The sequence below is a fragment of the Xyrauchen texanus genome, chromosome 9 (assembly GCF_025860055.1).
Source record: "Xyrauchen texanus isolate HMW12.3.18 chromosome 9, RBS_HiC_50CHRs, whole genome shotgun sequence".
Classification (NCBI taxonomy): domain Eukaryota; kingdom Metazoa; phylum Chordata; class Actinopteri; order Cypriniformes; family Catostomidae; genus Xyrauchen; species Xyrauchen texanus.
The window spans coordinates 44,242,631-44,262,141 of NC_068284.1; the positions used below are offsets into that span (position 1 = coordinate 44,242,631).

General features: G+C 47.6%; 1 protein-coding gene across 1 annotated transcript; it reads right to left on the bottom strand.

Annotated features, from left to right (window-relative positions):
• Positions 1-269: 269 nt before the first annotated feature.
• Positions 270-18,062, bottom strand: LOC127649744 (CMRF35-like molecule 5). Its single transcript, XM_052134970.1, has 9 exons — positions 17,954-18,062; positions 12,895-13,209; positions 12,751-12,784; positions 10,842-10,928; positions 3,121-3,236; positions 2,912-2,955; positions 1,713-1,772; positions 1,544-1,618; positions 270-777 (listed from the first exon to the last, which is right to left on the bottom strand). Exons 1-9 carry the CDS (start codon positions 18,060-18,062, stop codon positions 727-729), a joined length of 891 nt encoding a protein of 296 aa, XP_051990930.1. The 3' UTR covers positions 270-726.
• Between the last annotated feature and the right edge of the window lie 1,449 nt (positions 18,063-19,511).

The following is a 19,511-nucleotide window of genomic DNA, read 5'->3' on the forward strand; positions in this document are numbered from 1 at the left end:
TTTGTATGTTGCTTCCAAACACCTACAGTTCAAACCCCTCTTAAATAATCATATTTTTATGAATGCCTTTATGAAATGCATTGTGAGCAACAATTTCCTAAAAATAAGGTTTAGCTTTTCAATGTTAAATATAGGCCTAATTGCCGCAATAAATTAATGCACAAAATGTAAAAATAATAATATTTTTGTACCTATACTCCAGGATTGTAGGTTGTAACAACAGTACTCTTTGTACTCAATAAATTACACAGTGTAGAGATTAGTAGATTTATTTACTTGGCAGACAAATATGGGAATATTATATCAAAGTTTAAACACATTTTGCATAAAAATACTGAGTTACACATATTGAAACAAAATGTGTAACAATACTCCTCACTCATTAAAAAAGAAAAATAGATACACTAAAATTCATACACTATATTGAAATAAGCAAATGAAAATCAAGCAAACATGTTAACTGCATGAGTCCATTCAGTGTTTGTATGTGTGGTATAATGTTTGTGGTAGACATAAAATAATAGAATAGAATATAAATTGAAGATGATGTTAATAGCCTAATTTTTAAGATAAGCAGATGAGCTGTTAGCTGAAATGTGTAATATGAGCAAAAGAATAAAAATAAAAAGAGTTTTTGTGATGACTGTCCTCATCTTGATTTAGTCTCCTGGGCAAAACACTGAGTGCCTCCCTGAGGATGAGGCTGTTCCTGTGTTCTATCACAAGTCACTGTTGTTGTGGCAACATGCTGTAGATTGTGCCTTCTTCTGGACAGTGCTGGAAGTATTAAAACATTTCAAAGGATAGTTCACCCAAAAAAGAAAATGCTCTCATCATTTACTCACCCTCATGCCATCCCAGATGTGTATGACTTTCTGTCTTCTGCGGAACACATATTTCGATTTTTAGAGGAATATCTCAGCTCTGTAGGTCCAGACAATACTTGTGAATGGGTGCCAAAACTCCAAAAAGCATAAGTAATCCATATGATTCCAGTGGTTAAATCTTCAGATGCGATTTGATAGGTGTGGGTAAGAAACAGATCAATATTTAAGTAAATTGTTGCTAGACATTCTTCTCCCTCCCCAGTAGGGTGCGCATGCATGAACAACGTGAATCATCAAAAACACAAGAAGAAGAATGTTAAAGTTATAGTGGAGGCTGACTGAGCAAGGATGCACATTTATTATGTAAATATACTAATATATTGATGTTTCTCACCCACACCTATCAAATCACATCTGAAGACATGGATTTAACCACTGGAGTTATATGGATTACTTTTAGCAGACGTCTGTGATTTTTGGAGCTTCAAAATGTTGGCACCCATTCACTTGCATTGTATGGACCACCAGAGCTGAACAATTCTTCTAAAAATCATCATTTGTGTTCTGCTGAAGAAAGAAAGTCATAGACTCTGGGATGCCATAAGAAAGAGTAAATGATGAGAGAATTTTCATATTTGGGGAAATATTCCTTTAAATACAGAGCTAACAGAATTAAAATAACAAATAAAACTGTTCATTGTTTCTGTAAAACTTACTGATTTACTCTGCTTAACAGCATTTGTAATAGTGCTGTATATTATTTCTGCACTGGGCTTCGGTGAAGATGAAATCTGTAATTAACCATATCTGGTTACTTATTAAATCTTTCTCTGTTTTAATCATATTTGTGAGACAACACGGGGTACAAATATCTGGTCAACTTACATTTGGATTTTCATCATTTATAGGGCTGCATACCTCTGGATCTATCTGGGAAGAGGACACCTGTATTTCACACATAGACAAAGCAATTAATACATAATAAAAACAAATATATATATTTCTGATTAATTATTTATTAGGAATATAGATATTTAATTATCTGGCAATATTTGTGAGGGATCCCAAAGAACGATTCCAACATCTTCTATTTAAAGGGGCATGCAGATCTCTAGCTAGCATTGTGACACTGCCACACATTAGGGCATTATAAACACAAACACACACACACACACACACACCTCACACACACGCACACACACGCACACACACGCACACACACACACACACACTCACACACACACACACACACACACACACGCGCACGCAAAAAGGGGGTTAGGTATCTGATGTATTTGGATTGTGGTATGTACATAAGGTAATATTTGTGTCCAAATCTGTTCCAAAAATTTTATTAAAATACTTTACAAGTGAAACATTGAGTGTATTGAGCTGAAATTAATTTAATATACGTAGTACTTATGAGTTCATTTATTTGGACCTTCATAAGGAAACCTGTTTTTTATTAATGGAGACTCTTATTTTGAAACGCACTTGTGTCTTTAGATTAGACGGACAATGGGACAGCCAATTTGGGGGTGGCAAAAATCAAATGAGACTGGAGGATTTACCTGTTTGTGTTGGTCTGCTGCCAGTCAAAGAAACCTCTCTTTCTTGGAATTGTATTTATTTATTTTATTGGGTGACTGAGTGTTTTTATTTTTATTTATTTTTATGTTTTTGGACGGTTTATCAGAGAACTAATTGTGTGGACTCAATGGAAATTATTATTAGTTTTTGAGTGACTTTATTTGTGACTTGTGTTTGAATATTTCTGTTAAACAATGTATCTGTTCTTTGATTTTTCCCGCTGCCTCTTTTGTTAAATTTGAGTTTAAATTTGAGTCAAACCTTGGATCTGTTTGTATTATTTCTGAATAATCGATCCTTGCAGTAACAGTTTTGTTTCTCAATAAGCAGAAGCCAGTTTCTTATTTATGGTTCTTAGGTGTTATTATTATTATTATTATTTATTTATACCTGTGACATTAAAGTTTGTAGCCAGCAGGTGGTGACAAAATATTTTTGGACACTTTCGTCACTTCCGGATAATTTTTCTCTCCAGAGAAAATAGTCTGACTTACTGTGACATTGGCTTTATTATCTCCAACTTGGGTATTATTTTGATCTGATAGTGAGAGAAAAAAATATGTTAGAAAGTAGTGATGCTATCAAATGCGACAGATTATGCATCCCAATACTTTTTTAACACATGAAAGATCTAAAACTGAAATTGATGGAATTTAAGAATATATATATATATATATATATAAAAAAGGTTATTATTACTGACTGTGCTTCTTTTTCAGTATTACAGTTGCAATGGCAGCCACAATCACCAGCAACAGCAACAGTACGACTGCTGGAAGCCACACCACCAGATATCCATACTGCCTGTAAAAAGGAACGCTAGAAAGAAATGCTTCTATTAGTTTGGCACTGAACTGCACTGTGGAAGAAGAAGAAAAAATCACTAGGAGAATTTGTTTTAGGTGTCTTAGTGCCTTAATTCTTAGTGAGCCTATGTTCCACAATAAAATAAAAATGTGTTTTGTATGGTTGAATTTTTTTCTCTCAATTGTTTTGTTCTTTTTTCAGTCAAACACATGAGAAATGTTTAGAGAGAAAATAAAATATGCTCAGGAAGGTACTAAGACACAAACAATACACACATTAATATATATATATATCGTTTGGTTACGTATGTAACCTCCGCTCCTCGAGGGAGGGAACGACACGTTGTGTCGGAGAAGCGACACTAGGGGTCTCTCTTGAGCCCGATATTCACCTCTGACCTATTGAAAAGGGCCAATGAGAGTTGGCAGTCAGTATTTGCATACCCCACCCCCGCGATACGGGTATTTAAGCGGGGCAAATACGGAAGTTTAGTCAGGATTTTTCTGAGGAGCCGGAAATGGTGCGGCCACAACAGTGGCTCGGTTCAACGACATGGCGGAGGAAAGACACAACGTGTCGTTCCCTCCCTCGGGAACGGAGGTTACATATGTAACCAAATGTTCCTCTTCTGTCGCTCTCTCCACGTTGTGTCGGAGAAGCGACACTAGGGGACCCATTCCAATCTTGCCATGCGCTGAACCGTGTACGTGAACCGCCGATACAGAGGCGGGCAGGGATTTCATCCAGTGCCGCGCATCGCCTGTACCTGGCTGCACGCACTCTTCCCCAATGCCCCATAAGAACATCGGAATCCTTCTAGTTACCCTGGGAGGGAACAAGACGATGTTTGCCAACATGGGAACGGGCCAGCCTGGCTGGGCCTCTTTCTCTCTATGTTTCTCGCATAGAGCAATCACGCCGGGGCCCTTACACGCATATAGGGAAGGGGTCTTACCCAGACCCTGCGGAGACCACACCTGCCCTTTTTCTTGGGGAGGAAAAGTGGTAGACACGCCACACGGCCGCCTTAGGGCTCGTGTGGAAAGTATGGTGCGGTGGTAGATCCAGCCTAGAAAGGGGGAGTTGCTACAGCACGGCGACCGGGCAGCTGTAACTGCCTAAGGGAGACACGGGGTCCGCTCGTAAGGGACAGAACCGTGGAATTACACACAGGGGAGTCCGAGCTGGAGGCCTTACCTGTGGAGCACCTATACCAGTACAGGGTAGCCATCAGGGTACCCGCAGTGGCTTGGGTCGGCGAGTTCCTCCGCTGAACCGCGGACCCGGAGGGCTGGGGAGGAATCGACCAGGGTCCCAACTCGGAGTGGGGCGCCCTGGGAAGAAGGCGCACTACTTTACCTTGACGTCAGGAAAAGGGCGCTGGGCGCAAGCCATCCACCCGGCCGGTCGGTATACGTGTTACCGAAGTTCTACGGGCTCGACCTAACAAAACACGAGACGCAACCAACTCAACGCGGAGGTTGTAAAACCTCGCGAAGGTGTTGGGTGTTGCCCAACCCGCGGCTCTACAGATGTCTGCTAGGAGGTGCCCTTGGCCAGTGCCCACGAGGACGCAACACCCCTTGTTGAGTGAGCTCGGACCCGCAAGGGTAGAGGCACGGCCTGGGTGTGATAAGCCAGTTTGATGGCGTCGACAACCCAGTGGGCGAGCCTCTGTTTGGAGACGGCATTCCCTTTCTGCCATCCCCCAAAGCAGACAAAGAGCTGCTCAGAGCGCCTAGTGCTCTGTGTGCGGTCCAGGTAAATGCGCAGGGCACGCACTGGACATAGCAACGAAAGGGCTGGGTCTGCCTCCTCCCGGGCAGTGCTTGCAGGTTCACTACCTGATCTCGGAAGGGTGTGGTAGGAACCTTGGGCACATAGCCCGGTCGCGGTCTTAGGATCACAGACGTATCTGCCGGACCGAACTCCATTCAAGTGTCGCTGACAGAGAACGCTTGCAGGTCCCCGACCCTCTGGATAGAGGCGAGCACGATCAGCAGGGCCATCTTAAGAGAGAGGGTCCTGAGTCCAATTGATTCAAGCGGCTCGAAGGGAGGTCTCTGGAGTCCTGCCAAGACTACCGAGAGATCCCAGGAGGGAACTAGGCCTGGCCGGGAGGGATTCAACCTCCGGCGCTCTCAGGAACCTGAGGATCAGGTCGTGCTTACCCAAAGACTTGCCGCCTACAGGATCGTGGTGGGCGGCAATGGCGGCAACATACACCTTGAGGGTGGACGGCACGGCCTCCTGTCCAGCCTCTCCTGTAGGAACAGGAGCACTGACCCGATCGCAGCATCTCTGCGGGTCTTCAGTTCGGAAGAACACCAATCTGTGAACAAACGCCACTTTAGGGTGTAAAGGTGCCTGGTAGAGGGGCTCTGGCTTGGTTGATCAGTATTCACAACGGTCGCCAGTAAGCTGGCTAGCTCTTCCGCGATCCCGGCCCAGGGACCAGACGTGGAGGTTCCAGAGGTCTGGGCGCGGGTGCCAGAGCGTGCCCCGTCCCTGAGAGAGGAGGTCCTTTCTCAGGGAATTCGCCAGGGAGGAGCTGTCGCAAGAAGCCTGAGTTCCGAGAACCAAGTCCGAGTGGGCCAGTAGGGGGCCACTAACGTGACTTGCTCCTCGTTCTCCCTGACCTTGCACAGCACCGGTGCAAGAAGGCTCACTGGGGAAATGCGTACTTGCGCAGCCCCGAGGGCCAGTTGTGTGCCAGCTGCCTGTCCCGAGGGGAGCCTCTGTTAGGGCGCACCAGATTGGGCAGTGGGAGGTTCCCTGGGAGGCAAACAGGTCTACCTGGGCCTTGCCAAACCGTTCCCAAATCAGCTGGACCGACTGGGGTGAAGCCTCCACTCCCGCCGGGCAGGCGTTGTCGTGATAGCACGTCCGCTATGACGCTGAGCTTGCCGGGATGTGAGTGGCCACCCGGACCGGGAGGCGTCGGTTGTGACCAGAACGTGTTGGGACACCTGCTGCAGGGGCACTCCTGCCCGAAAAAAGCTGAGGTCTGTCCAGGGTCGGAGTGTTTTGAGGCAGGCGGGGTGATCCTTACCCGATGCGTGCCGTGGTGCCATGCTTGTCTCGGGACTCGAAGTCTGGAGCCAGTGCTGGAGTGGTCTCATATGCATCAACCCCAGCGGCGCGACCGCCGCGGAGGACGCCATATGCCCCAGGAGCCTCTGGAAAAGTTTTAGAGGGACCACTGTGCCTGGCTTGAAGGAAACGAGGCAGTCCAGCACCGACTGAGCACGCCGCTCGTGAGACGTGCTGTCATTGAGACTGAGTCTAACCCCAACCCGAGAAAAGAGATGCTCTGAACCGGAGTGAGCTTGCTCTTTTCCCAGTTGACCTGAAGCCCCAAGCGGCTGAGTTGCCGGAGCACCTGGTCTCTGTGTGCGCATAGTAACTCTCGAGAGTGTGCTAGGATAAGCCAGTCGTCGAGGTAGTTGAGAATGCAGATGCCGGCTACTCGTAGCTGGGCAAGGGCCGCCTCTGCGACCTTCATGAAGACGCAAGGGGACAGAGACAGGCCGAAGGGGAGGACTTTGTACTGAAACGCCTGGCCGTCGAACGCGAACCGCCAGACGGGTCGGTGTCGTGGGCAGAATTGAGACGTGGAAGTACGCATCCTTCAGGTCTAATGCTGCGAACCAATCTAGATGCTGAACACCAGCCAGAATATTCGTGAGCATCTTGATTGGGAGTTTTAACAAGGCCCGATTGAAAACTCGCGAGGTCCAGGATTGGTCGTAAGTCGCCGCCTTTCTTGGGTACAATGAAGTAAGGGCTGTAGAAACCCTTCCTCATTTCGGTTGGAGGAACGGGCTCTACCGCGCTCTTGGCTAAAAGGGTCGCGATTTCCGTGCGCAGGGAACTGGCATGCTCGCCGTGTACTGCGGAAAGCGGACGCTCCTGAAGGGGGCGGAGCCGGGCAAACTGAATTGCGTAATCGAAGTTGAATGGTCCGTGCAGCCAGCGTGATGCGTTGGGAAGCTGAAAGCCACGCTTCCCAGCTCTGCGCTTAGGGGCACCAAAGGGACGAGTATTTTGGACGTACCTGGCGGGGCCTCGCAGCGGGCGGAACAGGTAATGCAGCGTCGGGCGGCTTCGTTGCGGCCTGAGTCTGAGGTGCTGAGAATAGACTCAAAGCACTTACATTGCTCCGCGCGCCCGGCAGGGGCGGGTTCGTGACTGAGAAGGAGGTCTGATGTTGGCGTCTTCTGGACTCGTCTGAACCGGCCGGCCGGGGACAGTCGCTGGCAGGCGGAAGGCGGATCGCCGCGTCCGGTGTACCGGGACTGTCGTAATCTGAAAGCACATTGCCGTGAGAACGGCATTTGCGGGCCAGGTGACCCAGAGGCAAAGGAAATAGCTCTTTTATTGAGAATGTGTGTACCACAGCTCCTGTCAGGGGTGTGGCAAATGAAAAACAAAGGATTCTCCACCCGGCCCTCCACCGGGGACGGAGCGGTCTTACCACCTCCGGAGCTAACGTCTTCGGCTCTGGGTCGACTGTCTCAGGAACGCTTGGGAGCCTTCCGGGTCCTAGAGGGGGTTCGTGAGACGGGCGTACGCCGCCTGCGAGGTGCTCGACGCTGGGGCTGAGAGCTGGGCCCGGGTTGGGGCAGAGCTGGAGCTGGTTTCTTCGCCGCAGGGGGACGCCCTCGGCGAGCAGACGGGCAGGGCCCGTGAGCGGCAGGTGTGCGGCAGGGCATGATGTGAGAGAAAAGGCCAATCTGGGAGACAGGTGCGTCCAGGAAGCGGTTCTTGTCAGCCTCACGCATCTCAACCAGATTGAGCCAGAGATGGCGTTCCTGGACCACTAGGGTGGCCATCGCCTGTCCGAGTGCCTGCGCTGTGGCCTTCGTCGCTCTCAGGGCGAGGTCGGTCGCTGAGCGCAGTTCCTGCAGCACATCAGGATCAGGTCCACCCCGTGCATACTTCTGAGTGCTTTGGCCTGGTGGACTTGCAGGAGGGCCATCGCATGCAGGGCGGAGGCAGCGCGTCCAGCCGCACTGTAGGCCTTCGCGTTGAGCGAGGATGTTGTCCTACAGGGCTTGGATGGGAGTACGGGCGGCCACGCCAGGAGGTAGGGCTACTGGGGCATAGATGGTACGCAACTGCCCTATCGACCTGGGGAATCGCCCGTATCCGTGGCGCTCTCCGCTGTCAAGGGTGGTGAGAGTGGAGCGGGTGGCACCTAGACGAGCGGAGAGCGGGCTCTCCACGTAGACGCCAGCTCGTCATGCATCTCCGGAAAAACGGGACCGGGGGATGCGAGGCCGCGAACGGCGCGCTGCCCCCAGGAACCAGTCATCCAACCGTGAAGGCTGTGGGGAGGATGGAGGGTTCCAATCCAACCCCACGCCACGGCGCGCCCGGAAAGCATGTCAGACATCTGAGCGTCGGTCTCAGCCTGGGCCTGCTGGCCCGAAGGCGGCAGTCCAGGGGAGTCCTCGGCATCACACATCACACTCTCCGATGCAGCGGCGAGCTCATCTGCTTCGGGCTTGGGAGGATAGACAGCCGGGCCGTGAGGCGAAGCCGCTATCGCCGCGAAGCGTAGACGGGGACCAGCGAGCGTGTCGGGAACGGGAGGTTCGCGGGGGCTACCCGGCGAAACTGCACCCGCTGTCGCCTCAAATCGCCCTCAGCGCCAACCGCATCATCCTCAATCCCGTGGAAAGAAGGAGCAATGCGGGTGCAGCTGGGGTGGCTTGCTCTCTGTTGAAAGCAAGCCGCAACCGCAACGTGGTCATGGTCATGTTCTCGCAGTGAGAACATGAGCTATCCACAAACGCCGCCTCGGTGTGATCGCGACCCAAACACACGAGACAGCGCCTGTGGCCGTCTGAAGCGGAGAGCACTCTATCACGATCCAGGAACAACACAGGGGCAGAAGGGCATCTTGAAAAAGATGTTCAACGCCGCTGTGTTTTGTGCTTTTAGAGAAATTACTCTTTTAATAGAAATTGCTCTTTAAAATACACAATGTGTGTGTGTGTGTCTGCGCTGTCGAGCGCTCAGGGGCAACAATGCACGTTGTGCAATGCTTGAAGGAGAAAGCCGCTGTTATGCGCCATCAAGATCCAACAGCATGCAGATCGTCAGAGGAAACAGGAACGTTTGAGTGGTGTGTAACTCACAGCAAACTGCAGACAGACCATCGGCTCCGAAGAAATTTTCTGACTAAACTGCAAATACTGACTGCCTACTCTCATTGGCCCTTTTCAATAGGTCAGAGGTGAATATCGGCGCTCAAGAGAGACTCCTAGTGTCGCTTCTCCGACACAACGTGGAGAGAGCGACAGAACGGGAAATATATATATATATATATTATTATTAATTTTTTACAGTGCAGTTCAGGACTTCTGTATACAGTGTAACCTTACTAAAAACTTCAAAAGCATACTGAGATAATTATATGTATTAAACTCATTATATCTGATTAAAATTTAGTCCTTACAGTATTTGTCTGCACAGAGCATTATTGTATCACATAAAATGTCTGCTTATGTAATTGAATTTATTCTTTAGTTTGGATAATTTTTTATTTGCATTTAGCATTAATTTTGGGGTGGCATAGTGGGCTAAAGCACATAACTGTTAATCAGAAGATCGCTGGTTCGATCCTCACAGCCACCACCATTGTGTCCTTGAGCAAGGCAGTTAACTCCAGGTTGCTCGGGATTGTCCCTGTAATAAGTGCACTGTAAGTCACTTTGGATAAAAGCGTCTGCCAAATGCATAAATGTATATAAATGTTTAGTAAAACTATAAATAATTATTACAGGATCTATATTACATCTATATTGTATATTTACATTTATCAGACGCTTTTATCCAAAGCTGACTTACAGTGCACTTACTACAGGGACAATCCCCGAGCAACCTGGAGTTAAGCCTTGCTCAAGGACACAATGGTGGTGGCTGTGTGGATCGAACCAATGACCTTCTGATTACCAGTTTACCAGTACTGTGGTTTTAGACCACTATACCACCACTCCATATATACAGGATACAAGATAATTCTATATACTCAGTTTTAGTAGCGTAACTATGGTAGTTTGGTACGCTTTTGTGAGGAACTTTCCATTTATTTCAAATTGTTGTTGTTGTTGTTTCTGTAGTGAATACTAAACTCTCAATCACAAAAACATTATTTCCACAATTCTGGTGCAACTTAATTGAATATATGTGGTATCTGTTCCACTTACGTTACATCTGGTGATTTTAACACACTTTACAGTATTGATGCCTGTTGAAAATGAGTTTTGTATGGTTGATTTACTTTGTCACAGAAACAATTTCACGAATTAAATGCTTAAAATTGCTTTGAGCTGCCTGGGTACCTTTAAATTGCAAGTTGTTTGTTGGTTGCTTTAAACTATTTTAACCCTATGACTAAGATATTGCAATTCTGTAAAAATAGAATAAAAGGAAAGGCACACAGTTGAGAGATGAACACAAAGCTAAATTTAAAACCATAAGAAAGTACAGCTTGCACATAATGTACTCCATTACTGTGTGAATAATTTATTTTTAATCAGTTTGATAAATGTTTTAATATCTATATATTGTATCCTAAGCTATCAATTAAAGCAATAAACATCATACTTAAAATAGTTATATTGTTGCTTCTCACTGATTGATGTCTGATTGTTGTTAATGGAAATTGGTGTATTAGATGACAGAGCTGCATTTCTGCCAAGAGAGGAACAACAGAAATAAATGAACTTTTCAGAGGAATCAAGATTACATCACAACTGATTTGACAATAAACTAATACAAAAATAATAATAAAAAGAGTAAAGACAGAAAACACAGAAAAACAGACAGAAACAGAATTAATTATTCTACATGATACTTCAATATACATTGATGAGCCAAAATATTATGAATACTCACAGGTGAAGTGAATGGCGTTGATCATCTCCTAACAAGGCCACATGTCAAGGTCTTGGTAGATTTGATGGTAAGTGAACAATCAGTTCTCGTAGTCAACTTGTTGAATGCAGGAGAAATGGGCAGGAGTAAAGACTTGAGTGACTTTGACATGGGCCAAATTGTTATGACTGGGTCAGAGCATCTCTGAAACGGAAAAGCTTGTGGGGTGCTCTCGGTCAGCTCGGTCACTACCTACTGACAGTGGTCCGAGGAGTGACAAACCACAAACCATGATGCTGCACACCCCGCCCCTAATCAGGCTGATCAATCCCAAGAGCGATAAAGTTCACCAGAGGTGGCAGTTCGAGAGAGAGAGAGAGAGAACTACCTGACCACGAGGGGAGGAGGGGCTCCTAGCCGACTACCTGGAGCAGTCAGGGCCACTGCCAGGGGCAAGGGAGACCCTTACCGTCCACTGAAAAGGTGGCGGGGCATTCCGTCTGCCAGGGGCCAGAGGACTGCCTACGATCTGCCAGGGGAGGCACGGCTGTCGTCCACTAGAGGGTGGAGGAGTGGTCGAGTACCAAGCTATGGCGTATCAGAGAACTGGCGAGTAAATCAAGCCCGAGAGGGATAAAGGCGACCGGAGGTGGCAGTTTGAGAGAGGGAGAACTACAGGAAGCTGCCCTGCATGTGTTTTTGTTTGTTTCTTTTTGTTTAAGTTTATTATTAAACCATTATTTATATTGTCAAGCCGGTCCTTCAGGGGTCTTGTAGAGTCCATGCCTCGGCAGGTTGGTGCTGTTTTGGCAGCACGTGGATGACCAACAACATATTAAGAAGATACTCATATTATTTTGGCTTACCAGTGTATACAGAGTCATTGATAAAATATCTGAAGAATAGTAATTATGTAATCACCCTTATGACGATCTAAACCTACATGCTGTTATTTTATCTATGGAACACAAAAGTAGAATTTTTAAAGAATATTCACACTAATATTTTTCTATACAATTACCACGTCAATAGTGACCACATCTGTAAAGCTCTAAATGGGGGGAAAAACAACAACATAAAAGCAGTCCATATGATGTGACTTAATATTCCAAGTCTTCTCAAATCATATGACAGCTTTTTGTGAAGAACAGATAAAAACTAAAGTTGCTATTCACTGATAATCTTCTATTCCACCATAGCTGAAAATAATTAACACCAAAAGCTTCTTGTGTCTTGTGACCAAATGCACAATATCAAATCTGTACCCATACTTGATTAAGTTCTGCAGTGGAGGGGAATAAACAATGTATAATGAATCAGTAAATAATTACTGTCTGTTTGACACACAAACTGAATGACTTCAGAAGATTAGGAATATTGCACACAAGCCGTATGGACTACTTCTATGTTTTGTTTTTGTTTATTTCTCTGTTTGTGCTTGACAGATTTGGTCACTATGAACTTTCATTGTGTGGGAAACAACAACGTTAACATTCTTCAAAGTTCACCTTTTGTGTTTCATGGAAAAAGTAAAAGCATACACGCATTGAATGACATAAGGGGAGAAAATAATTACAGAATGTTCATTTTAAGTTGAACTTTCTCATTAATTAGGAAAGGTTGTTAATGGGTTACTAACATTTCTGTCTTATATCCGGCTTCTGTGGTCACAACTGCAGCAAAATAGAAATGGACAAAAAGTAAAGAATTTGAATATCTTATTAATATTTAGTTATTAACAGTAAAATATTTTTATGATTTTGATTGATTGCATCTGTATTACCTGGTTTGGTCTCAGTCACAGTCACAGTGAGTTGAACAGGAACCTGCAGATCTCCTACAGAGCACCAGTACCAGCCAGAATCACTCTCTGTCAGTCCAGTCATCACCACAGTCAAGGATTTACTCCCATCATCACTGATCTGAACTAATGGATTCTGGGATGTGTCAGTCTTCCCCAATGTGTGACATCTCTTGTCTTTATATCTGCACCACTGTTTCGATTTACTCTTATATCCAGAACTGTAGAGACACTGGACACTGATATTACCACCTTCCTGTCCAGATACACTGCTGCTCACCACAGAGAGATCACGAACTGAACACACAGACAGGTTTAAAAAAGGTCAAAATTGTGTTATAGTGGCACTTGTATTATTTTAATTAGCAGTAAAGAAGGTCAAGACCTCTGAGGCAGCACCGGCCAAAGACATTTCATGTGCTTAAAACTAGCGACTTTTCATGTAAATTTTTTGTTACATAAAAGTTTTATTTAAAATATCTAATAGATCTCACAGTCACAACAAAAAAACATGGATTTGTTTCTTTATAATGCCTAAAATGTCATTGGTCACAACAGTATGCCGTGGTTATGGAAAGTGCTGTGAAACGTCTAGGTTACGTATGTAACCTCAGTTCCCCGATGGAGGGAATGAGACGTTGTGTCGGAGAAGCGACACTAGGGGTCTCTCTTGAGCGCCGATATATGCCTCTGACTTATGAAAAAAGGCCAATGAGAAGTTGGCAGACGGTATTCGCATACCCCGCCCCCGGACATATGGGTATTTAAGCGGGGCGAATACGGGAGTTCATTCAGGATTTTTCTGAGGAGCCGAAATGGTCCGGCCACAACAGTGGCTCGGTTCAGCGTCATGGCGGGGAGGACACAACGCCTCGTTCCCTCCATCGGGGAACTGAGGTTACATACGTAACCTAGACGTTCCCTTCTGTCGCTCTCTCCACGTTGTGTCGGAGAAGCGACACTAGGGGTCCCACTTTAATCATGCCATGCGCAGAGACGTGTACGTGAGCTGCTGATACAGAAGCGGACAGGGGTTCCTCCTATGCCAACGCGCCAACTGTATCTGGCTGCACGTACCCTTCTCCAATGCCCCATTGAGACATCAGGATCCTTCTGGTTACCCTAAGAGGGGAACAAGGTGATGCTTGCCAACCTGGGAACGGGCCAGCCTGGCTGGGCCTCTTTTCTCTCTATGTTTCTCGCATAGAGCAATCACGGCCGGGGCCCTTACACGCATTAGGGAAGGGGGTCTTACCCAATTTCCTATTCTTTCAGGGGGAGAAGACCCTGCGGAGACCACACCTACCCTGCAGGGGAGGTAAAGGTGGTGAACACATCACATGGCCAGCTTAGGGCCTATGTGGGAAGTTTGGCGCGGTGGTAGATCCAGCCTCGAAGAGGGGGGAGTTACTACAGCACGGCGACCGAGGCAGCTGGAACTGCCTAAGGGAGACCCGGGGGTCCGCTCGTGAGGGGACAGTACCGTGGAAATACACACAGGGGGAGTCCGCGTAGGAGGCCTAATACCTGTGGAGCACCTATTCCAGTACAGGGTAGATTGAGTACCCGTAGTGGACTGGGTCTGCGAGTTCCTCCGCTGAACCGCGGACCCAAAGGGCTGGGGAGGAATCAACCAGGGGCCCGAGAAGTGGGGTGCCCTGGGAAGAAGGCGCACTACCTTACCTTGCTGTTAGGAAAAGGGCGCTAGGCGCAAGCGATTCACCCGGCCAGTTCGTCAGCGTGTTACCGAATTCTACGGTCTCGGACCTGAGAAAACACGAGACGAGACCGACCGAGATTGTAAAATCTCGCGAAGGTGTTGGGTGTTGCCCACCCTGCGGCTCTACAGATGTCTGCTAGGGAGGTGCCCCTGGCCAGTGCCCACGAGGATGCAACACTTCTAGTTGAGTGTGCTCGGACCCGCAAGGGGAGGGGCACGGCCTGGGTGTGATAAGCCAGTGTAATGGCATCGACAACCCAGTGGACGAGCCTCTGTTTGGAGACAGCATTCCCTTTCTGCTGTCCCACAAAGCAGACAAAGAGCTGCTCAGAACGTCTAGTGCTCTGCGTGCGGTCCAAATAGATACGCAAGGCACGTACTGGACACAGCAACGAAAGGGCTGGGTCTGCCTCCTCCCGGGCAGCGCTTGCAGGTTCACTACCTGATCTCTGAAGGGAGTGGTAGGAACCTTGGGCACATAGCCCGGTCGCGGTCTTAGGATCACAAACGTGTCTGCCGGACCGAACTCCAGGCAAGTGTCGCTGACAGAGAACGCTTGCAGGTCCCCGACCCTCTTGATGGAGGCGAGCGCGATCAGCAGGGCCGTCTTAAGAGAGAGGGCCCTGAGTCCAACTGATTCAAGCGGCTCGAAGGGAGGTCTCTGGAGGCCCGTAAGGACCACTGAGAGATCCCAGGAGGGAACTAGGCCTGGCCGGGAGGGATTTAACCTCCGGGCGCCTCTCAGGAACCTGATGATTAGGTCGTGCTTACCCAGAGACTTGCCATCTACAGTATCGTGGTGAGCCGCGATGGCGGCGACATACACTTTGAGGGTGGAAGGGGACAGCCTCCCATCCAACTTTTCCTGTAGGAACAGAAGCACTGATCTAATCACGCACCTCTGTGGGTCTTCAGCTCGGGAAGAACACCAATTTGTGAACAGGCGCCACTTTAGGGCGTAAAGGTGCCTGGTGGTAGGGGCTCTGGCTTGGTTGATTGTGTCGACAACAGTAGCCGGTAAGCCGGCTAGCTCTTCCGCATCCCGGTCCAGGGACCAGACGTGGAGGTTCCAGAGGTCTGGGTGCGGGTGCCAGAGCGTGCCCCGTCCCTGAGAGAGGAGGTCCTTTCTCAGGGGATTCGCCAGGGAGGAGCTGTTGCGAGAAGCGTGAGGTCCGAGACCCAAGTCCGAGTGGGCCAGTAGGGGGCCACTAAGATGACTTGCTCCTCGTCCTCCCTGACCTTGCACAGCACCTGTGCAAGAAGGCTCACTGGGGGGAATGCGTATTTGCGCAGCCCCGTGGGCCAGCTGTGTGCCAGTGCATCTGCCCCGAGGGGAGCCTCTGTTAGAGCGTACCAGAGCGGGCAATGGGAGGTTTCCTGGGAGGCAAACAGGTCTACCTGGGCCTTGCCAAACCGTTCCCAAATCAGCTGGACTGACTGGGGGTGAAGCCTCCACTCTCCACTGGGCAGGCGTTGTCGTGACAGCGCGTCCACTATGACATTGAGCTTGCCGGGGATGTGAGTGGCACGCAGTGACTTGAGTCGCTGCTGACTCCACAGGAGGAGACGGCGGGCGAGTTGTGACATGTGGTGGGAGCGTACGCCACCACAGCGGTGCTGTCTGACCTGACTAGGACATGTTTGTCCCAAACTAACGGGAGGAACTACCTGAGGGCAAAGAAGACAGTCAACAACTCCAGGCAGTTGATGTGCCAGCGCAGCGGGGCCCCTTTCCACCGGCCCGCTGCTGCGTGCCCGTTGCACACGGCACCCCACCCTGACCTGGAGCCGTCGGTCGTGACCAGGACGCGTCAGGACACCTGCTGCAAGGGGACTCCTGCCCGTAAAAGCAGAGGTCTGTCCAGGGTCTGAGTGTCTGGAGGCAGGCGGGGGTGATCTTTACCTGGTGCGTGCCGTGGTGCCATGCTCGTCTCGGGACTCGAGTCTGGAGCCAGTGCTGAAGTGGTCTCATATGCATCAACCCCAGCGGCGCGACCGCCGCGGAGGACGCCATATTTCCCAGGAGCCTTTGGAAAAGTTTCAAAGGGACCAATGCGCCTGGCTTGAAGGAAGCGATGCATTCCAGCACTGACTAAGCACGTTCGTTGGTGAGACGTGCTGACATTGAGACTGAGTCTAACTCCAAACCGAGAAAAGAGATGCTCTGAACCGGGGTGAGCTTGCTCTTTTCCTAGTTGACCTGAAGCCCCAAACGGCTGAGGTGCCTGAGCACCTGGTCTCTGTGTGCGCATAGTAACTCTCGCGAGTGTGCCAGGATAAGCCGGTCGTCGAGGTAGTTGAGTATGCGGATGCCGGCTACTCGGAGCGGGGCAAGGGCTGCCTCTGCGACTTTCGTGAAGACGCGAGGGGACAGAGACAGGCCGAAGGGGAGGACTTTGTACTGATACGCCCGGCCGTCGAACGCGAACCGTAGGAAGGGTCGGTGTCGAGGCAAAATTGAGACGTGAAAGTACGCGTCCCTCAGGTCTACCGCTGCGAACCAATCTAGATGCCGAACGCCAGCCAGAATCTTTCTCATTTTGAATGGGAGTTTTAACAAGGACCGTTTGAAAACTCGTAGGTCCAAGATCGGTCGTAAGCCGCCGCCTTTCTTGGGTACAATGAAGTAAGGGCTGTAGAAACCCTTCCTCATTTCGGTTGGAGGGACAGGCTCTATCGCGCCTTTGAGTAAAAGGGTTTGCGATCTCCGTGTGCAGGGAACTGGCATGCTCGCCATGTACTGCGGAAAAACGGACGCCCACGAAGGGGGGCGGAGGCCTGGCAAACTGAATTGCGTAACCGAGTCTGGATCGTCCACTGGGTTGTCGACGCCATTACACTGGCTTATCACACTCTGGGGCGGGGCTACCTTGTCCAGTGTGCCGGGACTGTCGAGATCTGAAAGCAGATTGCCGTGAGAACGGCATTTGCGGGCCAGGTGACCCAGAGACAAAGGAAATAGCTCTTTTATTGAGAATGTGGGTACCACAGCCCCTGTTGGGGGGTGTGGCAAATGAAAAAACATAGGATTCTCCACCCGGCCCTCCACCGGGGGACGGAGCGGTCTTACCACCTCCGGAGCTAACTTCTTGGACTCTGGGTCGACTGTCTCAGGCGCTCAAATTTTCTGAATGAACTCCCGTATTCGCCCTGCTTAAATACCCATATGTCCGGGGCCGGGGTATGCAAATACCGTCTGCCAACTTCTCATTAGCCTTTTTTCATAAGTCAGAGGCATATATCGGCGCTCAAGAGAGACCCCTAGTGTCGCTTCTCCGACACAACGTGGAGAGAGCGACAGAAGGGGAACAAATCTCATACCTGATTGGATTGTCATATAAATCTGCTCTGTCTCATCCATATTAAATATTCCCTCAATTTCCACAGCACACCAGTAAGATCCAGTGTCTTTACTCTGCAGGTCTCTCATAGTCACAGTAAATAAACTCTGATCAGGATGATCAATTACTGACAACTTTCCCTTGGTGTCATTAGCATATGCCAGAATAGAGCAGTAATTATATGCTGCTTTGGCATCATAGCACCAGTATTTCTTATGTTTTGTGTATTTGCTGTCATAGTGACATGGAATAGTGACAGATCCTCCAGTCTGAAGAGAGAATTCTTTTTTACACTCAGCACCTGTATAAATAAAATACTGTTAGTTCTTCAGTTTGAGTTGTCAACATTATTGATGGAATGATATTTAATTGCATGAAAGAATTATCGTTCTTTATACATCAGTATTTCTTTAATGTTCATTTTAAATTCTCCTGTGCTCAGTAGCAGATTTAGGCATGGGCGCCTCGTCGCTCAATCAATGTAAGTTCATGAAATCTACATACATAATAGTTATAAAACAATTAGCTGTTTAAATTAGTTTTATATGTTGTAAAGTGTCACACAACAGGACTTCCCTAAAATATTTCATATCAATATGTGTAATTTGAATTAAAACAGAATAAACACTTGCCTTTCATGAGCCATAGAAAAATCAAAATGACTATCCGCATGTCAAAAAGTTGTGATGTTTCCTCTCTCCCCATTTTGTATGAATTTGTAAATTTCACAAAAGAAATAAAGAATCACTTGAAAAGAAAAGTTAAGGGCAGATGCGTCTCAGTTTATGACATTATAGTCACTGAGTGTTCGTGGATTTCTACAGACTCACTTCCTGTATTTGCTCTGTGTCTGAAAGTGTCAAACAGCCTTCACACTTAATTGCAAATTCTGCATAAATAATAATTTACAAACGAATTTATGCTGTCAGATAAATCTACAATCAAAGGGAATTTTTTTGTTTGTTTGTTTTGCAAACGTTTAGTTGACATTGTCAGATTATACATAAAAAAAAAGGTTTATCTCTCGGGTTTGTGGTTGGTGGCGTGATGCTCTATACTTTGTAAAAGGGACAATTATAGAACAAATGGAGAGACTTAATGCTGTAGTGGGTAATTCATAGTAAGCTTTGTGGTCAAATCATGTTCTATAAGTACAACAATATACAATGCTGTGAAATAGTATTTGCCCCCTCCTAATATCTTGTTTTTGTGTATATCTCATAATAAATTGTTTAAAAAGTTCAAACAAAATCTATCATAAAACAAAGACAGTCTGAGTAAACACAAAATACAGCTTATAAATGATAATGTTATTTATTGAAGCAAAAACGTTATCCAATAACAACTGAGCCTGTGTGAAAAAGTATTTGTCCCGTTAGTTAATTAATTCACAAATCCATGAAATTGCATTCATAATGGGGTTCAGCTGGACTAGACAAACCCAGGTCTGATTACTACCAGACCTGTTCAATCAAATCAACACCTAAATAAAGCTTTTTCAGCAGCATGAAGTTGGCTAAACGGTCTCACCCAATAGC